Genomic DNA, 12,621 nt, shown 5'->3' on the forward strand with positions numbered 1-12,621 from the left:
GGCTTTCCGGGTCATGGCTGCAGCCTGTCCCCTCAGGCCTGCCATCCCCAGCAAGGGTGCACCTGGCAAGTTGGGCACAAGACCCCTGCTCTTGGAGCTCACAATATAGCTGGGGTTTTGCTGTCTCCCTGGGACGCTGCCCAGAAGGGGTACAAGGCTCCCCTCTGTAGAAGCTCTCTAGAAATTACTGTGCTTTCCTGACTCCCCTCCATCTCTCCTCCCCATCCTCGCCTTAAGGGATCTTTTCTTGTCCCCTGGGAACCCCAACTTTCCTCAGCATCCTCCTCTTCCATCTCAGGATTTCCTCCCTGGTTTTTACCTAGTCAGGTGTCTTCTTCAAGCCTTTAAAACTTGCCAGGAAAGGGCACCTCGGTGGCTCAGTTGGTTAAGGGTCCTACTCTTGGTTTCGGCTCAGGTCATGATCTCACATTCATGGGTTCAAGCCTTGCCAGAGTAGAGCCTGCTTGGGATTCTCTCTCTCTGTCTGTCTCTCTGCCCCTCCCCTACTCTTGCAAGGTCACTTTCTCTCTCTCAAAATAAAATAAATAAACTTAAAAAAAAAAAACTTAAAAAAATAAAACGTGCCATGAAAACATTTCTGTTTTGGCTTTCTGCCTCCCCTCAAGCAATGGAGTGGGGGTGGGACGAACCATTTGAGGGAAATTCATTAATGTCCCTTCCCCAATTGTCCCCCCAAGCTTGGGAGGCCCATGGGCCCTGGGGCATGCTGTTCCATGTCCTCCAAATAGAGAAAAGACCTGCTATTCCCATTCCCCAAGCCCTATGCAAGCCCCCCTGTTTCTAAGGCTCTCCATGAAACTCTGCGCTCTGCTTCCCGTCCACAGCACCTCTCACGGAGACTGGAGGAGGGGGACCTTTGCCTGAAGGGGCCCTGGAGCCGCTTTCTGAGTTCTCCATCCTCACGCAGCGCCCCCTATCGGAAGACTGGGAAAATTCCCGTTCTCCTTGAAGGCGCTCTGGGAACTAGAATTTTGTTTTTTCTTTTCTTTTTTAAAGTTTGTTTGCTTGTTTATTGAGAGAGAGAGAGAGAGCAAGCGAGGGAGGGCAGAGAGGGAGAGACAGAATCCTAAGCAGGCTCCACGCCATCAGTGCACAGCTCCATGCGGGGCTCAAACTCACAAACTGCCGAGATCATGACCTGAGCCAGGATCAAGAGTCCAGCGCTCAACCAACTGGGCCACTCAGGCGCCCCAGAATTTTATTTTTCACAATGGCTGTGTTTAACAACTGGCTCACAAAATTCCTGAAAATTTAACAATTGGCTCTCACAAGCGGGTAGGAGCTGTCCCCAGCACACCACTGCCAAGCCCCAGTGACTCCAGGTTCCGCAATGGGAGGCACCAGCAGGAAATGGGAACGCAGGAAGAGAGGTTTGGGTTTTTCTTCACCTGCTCCCTCCTGGGATGCATTCAGCTCCTGCTCCTCTAGGGGGCCCCCTTCCGGAGCTCCAGGCTCCTCCAGGCTCAGCCAACACTTTCCCCTCCTTCTGTCCCTTGGGCGCTAAGGGCTTCTTGGCTTCTAGCTCTTGCTAATTCTGATACTTCTGCATCCCATCCACCCCTTTGTAGTCTCATTACATCTCATTAGCCATTCCCTTCCCTTTGAATATGCTCCTCTGTTTCCTGGCTGGACCCTGCCTGCTCAGGTCTGCTCCTGTGGTCACAACTTCTGATACTTCTGTTCCCAAATTTAGGAACTGTGTGTCCTCAGGCAAGTCTCTCAACTTCTCTGAGCTACAGTTTTGTGAGCATTAAGTGTGATGCATCAGGACATTATTTTGAGAGATTAACCAGTGGTACTTTTTCTTTTCTCTTGCTATTTCCTGGTGCCCTATGACTCCTTCCCAAACTGGGCTGCTGTACCCAATAGCAGCCATTTCTCAAGGACAGGATTTAGAGCAGAAGTAGGGAGAAAGTTTTGACTTTCAAAATGTAAGACCCTGAAAGGCATCGGGGCAAGGAAAACCTAATGAGTAAAGAGCAAAACATCAAGGCCCACCAGTCCCTGAGAAGGTCTCCTACCCTGCCTGGCCAGGAGAGGTGGACCAGCAGAACCCCTGGTATCCTGGCAAGTTGAAGAATTGAAAATATATGGCTGTCTGCTGAGTTCAGGCAACTGTGCGAGCCACCCCGCAGTGCCCTCGTGTCCCAGTGTGGTCCAGGAAAGATGCTCATACTGATGAGATCCCCAGACAGGTCTGGGCAATGACATCATAGCAGCTGTGTGGCCTGACAAGCAAAGGAGAAGTGTGATGTGCACCTGGGTGAAAGAGAGAAGGATGAACAATGATAGCATGGGTCCAGAGTCCCTGCCCCATGTCTTGGCCCTCCCTTCTCCCTCAACTTAGCCTTGGCAGAAAGCGGGGGGGGGGGGGATTCTAAATGGAAAGATATTCACTTCTACCTGGGGAAGGGGGTCTGTGATATGGGTGCTCCAGAAAAGCAAAGAGCCACTTCAGCCCCATTTGTGGAGACTCATGCCTGTCACAAGGAGAGCCCTGGAAGGTGTCTCAGGGACTGTCCCTGGACCAATGTGCTGACTAACCCACCTTTCCATGTCATCTGCAAAATATATCCAGCCAGTGGATGACTCTCCAGGCCTCCCCTAAGCACTTCTGTCCCCACCAGTCGAGGGCTACTCCAACCAAAGGCCAGCTGTGTTTGTTCCCGTGCCCCCCAAAACCACTTGTACTGGCTATTGTCATTTGTAACTTGAATAAGTGTCATGAAAGCTAATGACACACAAGTGTGCAAAAGAGAGCTGTGGTTTCGGTGACAATTAAATTGAGGTGCGATGTTAGAAAAAAGGCAGCTGTCACATTAGGCGTAGCAGTGACAACTGTATAAAGTTTGGGAAGATAGGAAGTGTCTAGGAAAATTCTGCACTCGGAGAACTTCAAAATCTCTTTAAGTTCTCACTCCAAAAGAATGAAAATGATATCGGAAAGCGGAGACTATGTCCTTTATGGGTAATTTGTATAAGGAGAATGTGAAACTCTAGTCAGCCCATATCAAAAGAAAAGTTTGGGCTGTATGTAAATTGAAACACTGGCAAAGGAATATGCATTTATGTTCAAGTTAAAATAGAATATTTAATGCACATCTATGTATGTGTAAGTAAATGTGCATATATTAGATTTATAGAGGTATATGTTTTAAATTTTGGTATATTTAATTTTTATTAAATTTATTTTATTATATTTAAATTTTATTAAATGTTTTAAAATAATGTGTTTTTTTTGTGTTTTTTTTTTTTTTTTTTTTTTTTTTTACATAGAAAAATAGAAAGGCTCCGATTTCCAGTACTGGGGATGAGAAGTCTCCTATAAGCGACCAGTTCTATCTCACTTAGTGGAGACTTCTATATCCTTCCATGGACTCCAGGACGCTCGGGTGCTCTAGGTGCGCGTGTCGGGGCAGCGACAGGGACCTCTCTCCGGCATCCCTTCTCTGATCCCTGCCCGGCGAGCGAGCCACCGCCCGCTTTTAAGTGACTGTGGACGACGAGGACTCCTGGCCACCCGGTCCCTGGGCCGGGCGGCCGCGTGGCGCCGCTGTTATTCCGGCAGGGGGCGCCATCTGGCCGCAGTGGTCTCGCCGGGCCGCGCTCTGATTGGCTGGTGGCCGTGGTCCGCGCCCGCTCCCGCCCGCCCCGTCCGCTAAGTGCCCGGGCGCGCCGGCTCCGGCTCCAGTCTGCGGGCCTCCCGGGCAGCGGCGGGGCCGGAGCGGCGCGGAGGAGGGGACAAGACCAGGGCAGGAGGGAACCGGCCAGTACGCCCAGCAAGATGCTGTCTTGGCGGCTTCACACGGGCCCCGAGAAGGCCGAGCTGCAAGAGCTCAACGCCCGGCTCTACGACTACGTGTGCCGCGTGCGGGAGCTGGAGCGCGAAAATCTGCTCCTGGAGGAGGAGCTGCGCGGCCGGCTCGGGCAGGAGGGCCTGTGGGCCGAGGGGCAGGCCCGCTTCGCCGAGGAGGCGCGCGGCTTGCGGCAGCAGCTGGACGAGCTGAGCTGGGCCACGACTCTGGCCGAGGGCGAGCGCGACGCGCTGCGGCGCGAGCTGTGGGAGCTGCAGCGGCTGGGCGAGGAGGAGCGCGCCGCCCGCGGCCGCCTGGACGCCGAGCTGGGCGCGCAGCGGCGCGAGCTGCAGGAGGCTCTGGGCGCGCGCGCCGCCCTCGAGGCGCTGCTGGGCCGGCTGCAGGCCGAGCGCCGGGGCCTGGAAGCGGCCCACGAGCGCGACGTGCGGGAGCTGCGCGAGCGCGCCGCCCGCCTGACCATGAGCTACCGCGCCCGCGCCACCGGCCCCGCCGCGTCCCCGCCGCGCCTGCGGGAGGTGCACGACAGCTACGCGCTGCTGGTGGCCGAGTCGTGGCGGGAGACCGTGCAGCTGTACGAGGACGAGGTGCGCGAGCTGGAAGAGGCGCTGCGGCGCGGCCAGGAGAGCCGGCGCGAGGCCGAGGAGGAGACGCGGCAGTGCGCGCAGGAGGCGGAGGCGCTGCGGCGCGAGGCGCTCGAGTTGGAGCAGCTGCGCGCGCTGCTGGAGCAAGAGCTGCTGCGGCTGCGGGAGGCGTACGAGCTGCAGGCGGAGGAGCGGCAGGTCCGTGCGCCGGGACCGCCCCACCCCGGACTCTGTGGGTGGTGAGGGAAGGGGAGCGGCGGGGCTCCCCGGACCCGCTGCGTGCGCCCTGGGCGTGGCGTCGCCGACGGGTGGGGCCGGTCCGGAGGTGCCCGAACGGCCCCGGGAGCTGGGCGCGGAAGGGGGACTTCGGGGGTCCCGGCGTCTCACCAGCCGCAGGAGAGGACCGCGGTGTGTGGGACAGACGGCTAGTGCTAATGTGGCGGGGCCGTCCGTGCCATCTAGATAGGTTGTCAGTTTCTTTAGCTCTTGACCTGAGAGGGGGCATCCCGACAAAAGACCCAGTCAGCTCCAGGTTCTCTTTCGATTTCCTGTGCTTCGTGCACCTGATTTACACAAAAGTGAGCCAGGAAACCCCTCCGACTTCCACAAGCGGCCGCAGAGGTGACAGCTCATTCCTTCTCGGATAGGTCTCAGCGCCGGGAGGTTTCTTGGGCACAGTCAAGCCCTTACCGGGCGCCATTCAAAATGACAGCCCCTTAGCCGTAGGGCACCCTTGGGGGAAAACTTAAATTGTTCCTAAAACGGCTTCTGTTTTGCCAGAGTGATTTCCCTGGGGGAAGCAGCTGGTTTGGCGCTCTGGGCCACTCGCCCTGTTTGTTCTTGGGAGGGGCAGGAACCTTCATGCAGAAAGGAGCTTAAATCAGAGATGTTTTTCCCACAGCACAAGCGGGCCATCAGATCGCTGGGTAGTGTAAGGGTTGTGGAAACGTGCTGGTCCCTGTGGCAGGATGTTATTACAAGTGCAGGGTAATATAAACAGTTACTATTTCGGAGAGGCAAAGCCCAAACCTCTGACACTGATCGGGTGACACCTGTGACTGATTATTGTGTGTCCATCCAGTCCAGCACTGGGGTTGGCCCTGGTCCTGCCTCGTCTAGGCCAGAATTGAAAATACTCCCAAATCGTATTATCCTTAGTTCTCAGGACGGCAGTTGACAATAACATCCACAGAAATTCAGAAATATTTTAAGGGGATAATTTGGGGTTGAAGATTTGGGTAGAGTGATTTTGTGCCCCCCTTTTTTTAAAGTTAAAAGTAAATGAAACATGATGGTTGTGGCATAGAGGACCATGGTGATGTGACAGGTGTCCACAGTCAGCAAATATCTATTGGCTGCTCGCTCCGAGGTCCTCAGCACTGCCGTGGGGTTTCAGTATTCAAAGAGCTGGAGCCTAGATGGGAAATCCTGTAAAGCAATACAGTACTAAATTGTTTGGAATTTATAGTATTTTTAAAAATGTTTATTTATTTTTGAGAGAGAGAGAGAGCTGGCTGGGGAGGGTCAGAGGGAGACAGAGGATCCAAAACAGGCTCCACGTTGACAGCAGAGAGTCTGAGCTGGGGCTTGAACTCACAAACCATGAGATCATGACCTGATCCTGAGCCGAAGTTGGCTGCTTAACTGACTGAGCCACCCAGACGCCCCTAAATTGCCCGGAACTTAATCTTTTAGGATGTGGGTCTGGTTGAGCCTCCGCCTCATAATTGTCAGAAGCATTCTCCTGGGGTTGTAGGTGGAGCAAAGATAGGGACTGGCTGAAGTGTGTGCTGATTTCCAGAGCTTTCTCTAGACTCCAGAGTGCTTCCCTCTCCAGTGATGACAGCCAGAGATGCTAGTTCCATGGGACCCCATGCACTGCGTTGCGTGTAAGTTAAAAGTATCTTAGTAGGCTTTCATGGAGCTTTTAACCAAAAGGAAGTGCCAGCCAAACTTCCTGTCCACTGAGCCCCTTTTCAGGGAATCTCTGCTCCCACCTCAAGGGCCCGGGCTGCACTGGCACTTTTAGAAACTGCTTCTTTGAGGTGTATCGTGTGGGCCAAATCCTCACCATTTACTGTAGTCGTAGCTCACTTGGCCCATTCTGGACATTGAAGCTCTGGTTACAGGGTTCTTTTTTAGCCCAGGACCCTTTTCCCCGTAAATAAATCTTAGTGCAGCCTCAGATAGGAGCAGATAAAAACAGAGCTCTTCTGACTGTGCAGAAGTGGGGACTTGGGATGCACAGTTGGAATCACTGTCCCGCTCTTCCATGCAGAGACCGGGGCCCAGCGAGGATGTGCCTTCCCTGGGGTCACACCTGGCGGGGGCTAGGACCCCACCCTCAATCTGTCCGGGTGATACCTCTCTCGTTGGAGTTTACTTCTTTGCCCTAAAAGTAGAGAGCAAGGAATGTCAATGAGGCTTGGATTGTTTTCACTTCCAATGTGTGTAGATTTCATTCCTTCCCTATCCCTATTCCGAATCTTTCCCGTTAGCTTAAAGCAGCCAGATTTCAAACTGCATTTCCAAAGATTCAACACCAACCATTAGAGTATTTTTTTTTTAAAGTGTAAAGATACCAGGCATTTGTTAAAGAGTAAGTATCAGTGATTTAAGCCCAAGCCCTTGATATCTTCAGATTTTATAGATGCTCTGGGGACCCTGAAAATGCAATTAAAACCCGATTTAGCTAATATAGTGTAGTACATGTTTCATCACTAAGAGTTAGCCTTTATCAAGCGCTTCTTTTGCGTCAGGTACCACAGGGACCGGGCTTTTCCCACAAATTCACTCTTAGTCCTCACCCCGATCTTATGAGGTGGATACTAAAATTAGCCCCATTTTACAGATGATGAACTGAGGCACAGATGATGAATTAGGTCCACCTAGTTTGTAAGTGGCTAAGCCAGGGTTCTATTCAGGTGCCAGTATCTGAGCAACTAACCACTAAGCCGCATCTTTGTTCCCATCCAAGATAAACATTTAACCGGTATTCTCTAACTCAGGGCTAGCCCAGTGGTGCCCAGTTAATCTGAAACTCCTAAAATCCTTTCTGACCCTTCCAGCTGGCTGTTGTTAGGATACTTTTCCTGTCAAATATGTTTCATTTGGCTTTTGTGTTCCATGTGGTTTAATGGGGCCCCTCCCCTCCCCCTCCTGGAGGCAGGAGCTCCTGCTCAGCGCCCAGAGAGTCTTCCTGGCTCTGGGCCTCCTGTACAGCCCAGGAGAACGAGATGCTAGCCAGGACTCTCTTTCTGGGAAAAGTGGTTTTTCCCCTAAGGCCTACATAGTAGGCCTTCTCTCTGTTAGGCCTCTCCGTCAGAGTTGCCAGAGAGAAGTTTGATGAACTAGACATCCAAGTCCCCAGCATTTTATACTCACTTAAAGCCTGAGTAATACACCCTGTCTCCCAGTTTGCAGGAAGGAGCTTTGGACAAAAAGTTAAGACATTTGTGGTTTATGCCAGCCTTACCCTATAAAGACCGAGATTTTTTGCTTGCAAAACTGAGCTCTTCGCCTTTGGGGCTAACTATAAAAGGCTTCCAAGTCCCCAGAACGTGACTGAATGAGACCTTTCTTTTGATTAGAATAGGAATGGGTTAGCCACCCTGCCTGGGCCTGAATTCTGGCTCTACCACTAACTGTGTCTCCGTTTCCCCATTTGTAAAAAAGGGATCATAAAATCCAATGCACTCATTCACCCGAGGGCTATTGAGCACATAATGTGCCAAGCAAGCTTGGTTCTTAAGTACCAGGGATATAGCAGTGAACAAAACAGAGAAAGTCCCTTGACTTCACAGGTCTTGAGGTGGAAGCTGCTCAGTGTTCAGGAGGCGGGCCTGGCTGGGGCAAGGGGAGCGTGGCCTGTGTAGGACTTGGGCTTTTGCCCTGAGCTGCATGAGGAGCCACTGGATGGCTCTGAGCAGAGGGGAGTGGTGGTCTGACTGTGTCTGAATGGAACTGCTCTGGCTGCTGTATAGAACGTAGACCGTGTGGGGCAAGAGTGGGAGCAGAGCAAACTTTTTAGGAGACTGCAGTAATAATCAAGGCCGGAGGCACTGGATGCTTGGACCAGAGGCAGGGGTGGGGTGCTGAGAGGGAGCTGCCCTCCAGAGTTGAAGCAGACAGGGTTTGCGGATGGATTGGATGGCAGTGGAAGAGAGGGCCAGAAATCCCAGTTGATGCCAGTACTCGTGGCCTGAATAACCGAAAAAAGGGAGTCCTCTTTGCTAGAGGGGGTTGGGGCAGGTGATTTGGCGGATCTGGGTGGGAGATCAGAGTTCACTCTGGGTGCCTCTTAGATACCCACCTGGTATTGTAGCATAAAATTATGCGCCTGGAGTTGAGGGTATTGTCTGGACTAGAGCTATAAACACTTAGGATTCAATTAACGCTTGTTATTATGAATACATGCAGGTTTGGGGTCTAAAACAGGTTATCGTGGCATTTAAATCCCTCCAGCTCCAACACTCAAGATCCTGAGTGACTGTGACATTTGCAAGCTCTTCCTATTTTGTTTGTGTGACTTGCTCAGCAAAGAGCGGCTTTGCTGTGGGTAAGAGAACGATTTCTCTGGACACTGTCAGCAGCACGCTTTCCCTGATGCAGAGCTACATTTCATCATCTGTTGTGATGCCATCCAAAAGTTCCCTAAATAGTAACTAAAAAAGGTGACCTCTCTCCCCAGCTTTTATAACATTAGGCGGATATGCTTTCGCTTGGTTACTTAGGATCAGCGTGCTGTATCTCATACTCCAGTGCGTCTGGCCTGGCCTGGCCCACGGTTTGAAAACCTCTGGCAAGGTAGAAACCAGGTCTGAAGCTTTCTTCAAGCAGTAGGATCGGTTACAATTTCTGTGGAGACTGTTAGGAGCCAATAATAAGTCTTAACGTTCCTGCTTCCAAAAGTCAAGTAATTTTCCTTTGACAGTTTAGGAAGGGTTGAATCACATGGAAATACGGTGGGAACTATATTTTTTAACTTACACCCAGTTTGATTTTCTTCCTCGTAATTTGTGGGGGTGCAGAACCATTCTAGAGTGCCCTCTGGGGAGAGAGAGAATCTTTGGGCATACCTCTTTGGCCTGGCTGGGGGGTCCTGACCTCCTCAGGATGTTTGTGGTTGGAGAATCGAGTGCACATGATATTTTTTTTCTAAGCGAGTTCACAATAATTGAAGTTCTCTATAAAGAATACATTACTACAGATTCTCAAGTTTTGAGATTTAGGTTGAATTTCATGTAGTAGGAAGGAGTAATGGCTGTATGTTTATAGCATGTTTTAACTCTAACTTATACCTGGGATTATACTCCCTCTAACATGGGAGAACAGAGGATTTTAACACCAAGACTTAACTATAGATGGAGGAATATCCTGGCTAAATTCCGGCAACCTTGTCACTTAAATCCAGACTGGCCAATGGTCTGCTTAGGTGAAGGTCTTTATCTACTTACATGCCAGTTTTCCAGGAGATTAACAGAGATCTACTCTGGGATACTTGCTAGTTCTTAAATGTACTTCTTTGCTTTAAAAGCTAAATAGTTTCAGTTTTTTGTTTTTAAGCACCCTTTATATACCAGGAGAATCTAACAATCATTTGCTGAGCTAGAACTCTTTGGGAGGCATAATTATTTTCCTGAAGATTGTGCATTGTTTAAAATGGTAGATCCAGTGTGAGATCTTAGTTCATTCTTTGGCTTTATTTACATATTAATTGTGGACCTTTAGCATATCACCAGGTGCCTTTGCTGGAGGGATTACATGGGGAATGGAAATAGATCCCCTCTCCTTCTGGCGTTACAGTTTTTGAATTCCACAAAGATAAATATCTAAAAATGTAGCCAGTTTAGTGAACTGTATGCAGAAATAATGCTGTTTTCCATTACAAACCGGAAGTTAAAGTATATGGACTCATTCCAGTGTTTAAATATGTGCTCAGTTGGGGCGCCTGGGTGGCGCAGTCAGTTAAGCGTCCGACTTCAGCCAGGTCACGATCTTGCGGTCCATGGGTTCGAGCCCCGCGTCAGGCTCTGGGCTGATGGCTCAGAGCCTGGAGCCTGTTTCCGATTCTGTGTCTCCCTCTCTCTCTGCCCCTCCCCCGTTCATGCTCTGTCTCTCTCTGTCTCAAAAATAAACGTTGAAAAAAAAAAATTAAAAAAAAAAATACGTGCTCAGTTAATTATTCCTCAGAACAACTATAAAATATTATGCAAAAACTACAATTCAGAGTAATGCAAAGCTATAAAATGGCACTGATGGAGCCATTGTATTTATTAACTAAAAGGTATTGTCAATTTAAAATAGCACAACTTGGGGTGCCCGGTGCGGGGGGGGGGGGGGGGCGGAGCTCAGTTGGTTAAGCATCTGACTTCAGCTCAGGTCGTGATCTCACGGTTTGTGAGTTCAAGCCCCGCATTGGGCTCTGTGCTGACAACTCAGAGCCTGGAGCCTGCTTCGGATTCTGTGTCTCCCTCTTTCTCTCTGCCCCTCCCTTCTTGTGCTCTGTCTCTCAAAAATAAATAAACATTAAAAAAAAAAACCAACTAAAACCACATCTTGAGGTACTATTATCTTGATCATTTCCAGTCCAACTCACAAGTTGTGTACTGTGCGACGTAGAGGGAGTGGGCATTTTTCTAGGGGAGGGGGATGCCCAACGTGGCAGACCAAGCCCGTCAGTGTCTCCCAGCCAGGGGGAGAGAAGGATAGATGTAATTATCAGGTGTGAGTGGAACCAGCATAAGGGCTGTGAGGATGATGTGAGCATGTGCAGAGAGAGTGCTTACGACTCTGTGCTACAAGTACAGTCAGAAGATTTATATCCCGTTCTGAATTGACATTTATGCCTAGAAGATATTTCTGTCTCATCAATGTAGCTTTCTCCCCAGATGATTGTAAAGTAGCTTTTCTAGGTGAAACACAGAGCTCTGTCAGTGTACCTGCTTATTGTTGGGGAAATCATGAGTACGGAGAAAATTCTGTTTCACATCTGAGTGACTTCTGTTTTTGATGTTGTAAACCCCCTGCTCTCTGGTCTGGGCTTACTTTCAATAGCATCTTCGTAGACTGGTTTGATGTGCTGCGTTTCCTAAGCAGAGATTCTTTAAGAGACTCCTAAGCATTCATTATTATTAGAAAGTAGGAGCAGAGGAGCCAGTGTCCTATCAAAATCGTCCATGTGCAATACAAAACAACTTTCATGTGGGGGTGCCTGGGTGGCTCAGTCGGTGCAGCATCTAACTTCAGCTCAGGTCATGATCTCACACCTCGTGAGTTCAAGTCCTGCGTCGGGCTCTGTGCTGACAGCTCAGAACCTGGAGCCTCTTCAGATTCTGTGTCTCCCCCTCTCTCTGCCCTTCCCCTGCTCACTCGTGAGTACTCTCCCTCTCTCTCTCGAAAATAAACATTAAAAAAAATTTAAAAAAACTTTAATGTGGAAGAAATCCTGTATTTAAAAGTCAAAATATAAAAATGCCCTGACAGTGACTGCATCTTTAAGAAGCCTAGAGGTGGTTGTGTGTGTGTGTGTGTGTGTGTGTGTCTTGAACTGTTGGTACCTTCAGTTTGACCAAGCAAAGCTCTAGTCCTGTGATCTAAAAGCCCTTTGTTCTCTTTAGAGAGTGATTACCTGCCTGGAGGATGAGAAGGCGGCCCTCACCTTGGCCATGGCGGACCGGTTGCGGGACTATCAGGAGCTTGTGCAGGTGAAGACTGGCCTCAGCCGGGAGGTGGCGACATATCGGTAAGGATGCTGTGCAAAGAGGTTGCCTTGGGGAAGCTAGAGATCCCCCATAGCCTCCAGAGTCCCTGAGGCTCCATGATAATCAGAGGACAAATCCTGGTGTGGCCAGCCCTGGAGTCCAGAGCTAGAGAGGAGGAAGAGCGGGGCCTCACTTAGATCACCAAGCCAATGCCCCCCACCCCCAGTGATGGGAATGGCAGAATTCCTACCCTTGCCTGGTGTCTGCGTGTCCTGGGCCCCAGGGAAGAGTTTTACATGTGTCAGCTCCTTAAATCCTAGGAATTAGCTCCTGCGTTTACAGAGGGACAAACTTCACTCAGGGAAGTTATGGAGCTAGAATGTGGGGGGTCAGGGCTCAGACCCAGAAACTCCCAAGTCCACGTGCCTGTTGCACTGTTCAAATCTCAGGGCTCTGATTCTACTCCCCACAGCTTTGGCCTTGAGGAACTGCATTTCTGCC

At 50.4% G+C, this 12,621-nt stretch overlaps 1 protein-coding gene across 1 annotated transcript in view; it reads left to right on the plus strand.

Annotated features, from left to right (window-relative positions):
• The first annotated feature begins 3,700 nt into the window (after positions 1–3,700).
• SYNM (synemin) overlaps positions 3,701–12,621 on the plus strand; it is a 28,344-nt gene continuing 19,423 nt past the window's right edge. The window contains exons 1-2 of the mRNA XM_023254969.2: positions 3,701–4,615; positions 12,037–12,161. Coding sequence (XP_023110737.2) covers positions 3,806–4,615; positions 12,037–12,161 — 935 coding nt within the window. The 5' untranslated portion in view covers positions 3,701–3,805. The remainder of the gene's footprint in view (positions 4,616–12,036; positions 12,162–12,621) is intronic.

Source organism: Felis catus, chromosome B3 (assembly GCF_018350175.1).
Source record: "Felis catus isolate Fca126 chromosome B3, F.catus_Fca126_mat1.0, whole genome shotgun sequence".
NCBI lineage: Eukaryota > Metazoa > Chordata > Mammalia > Carnivora > Felidae > Felis > Felis catus.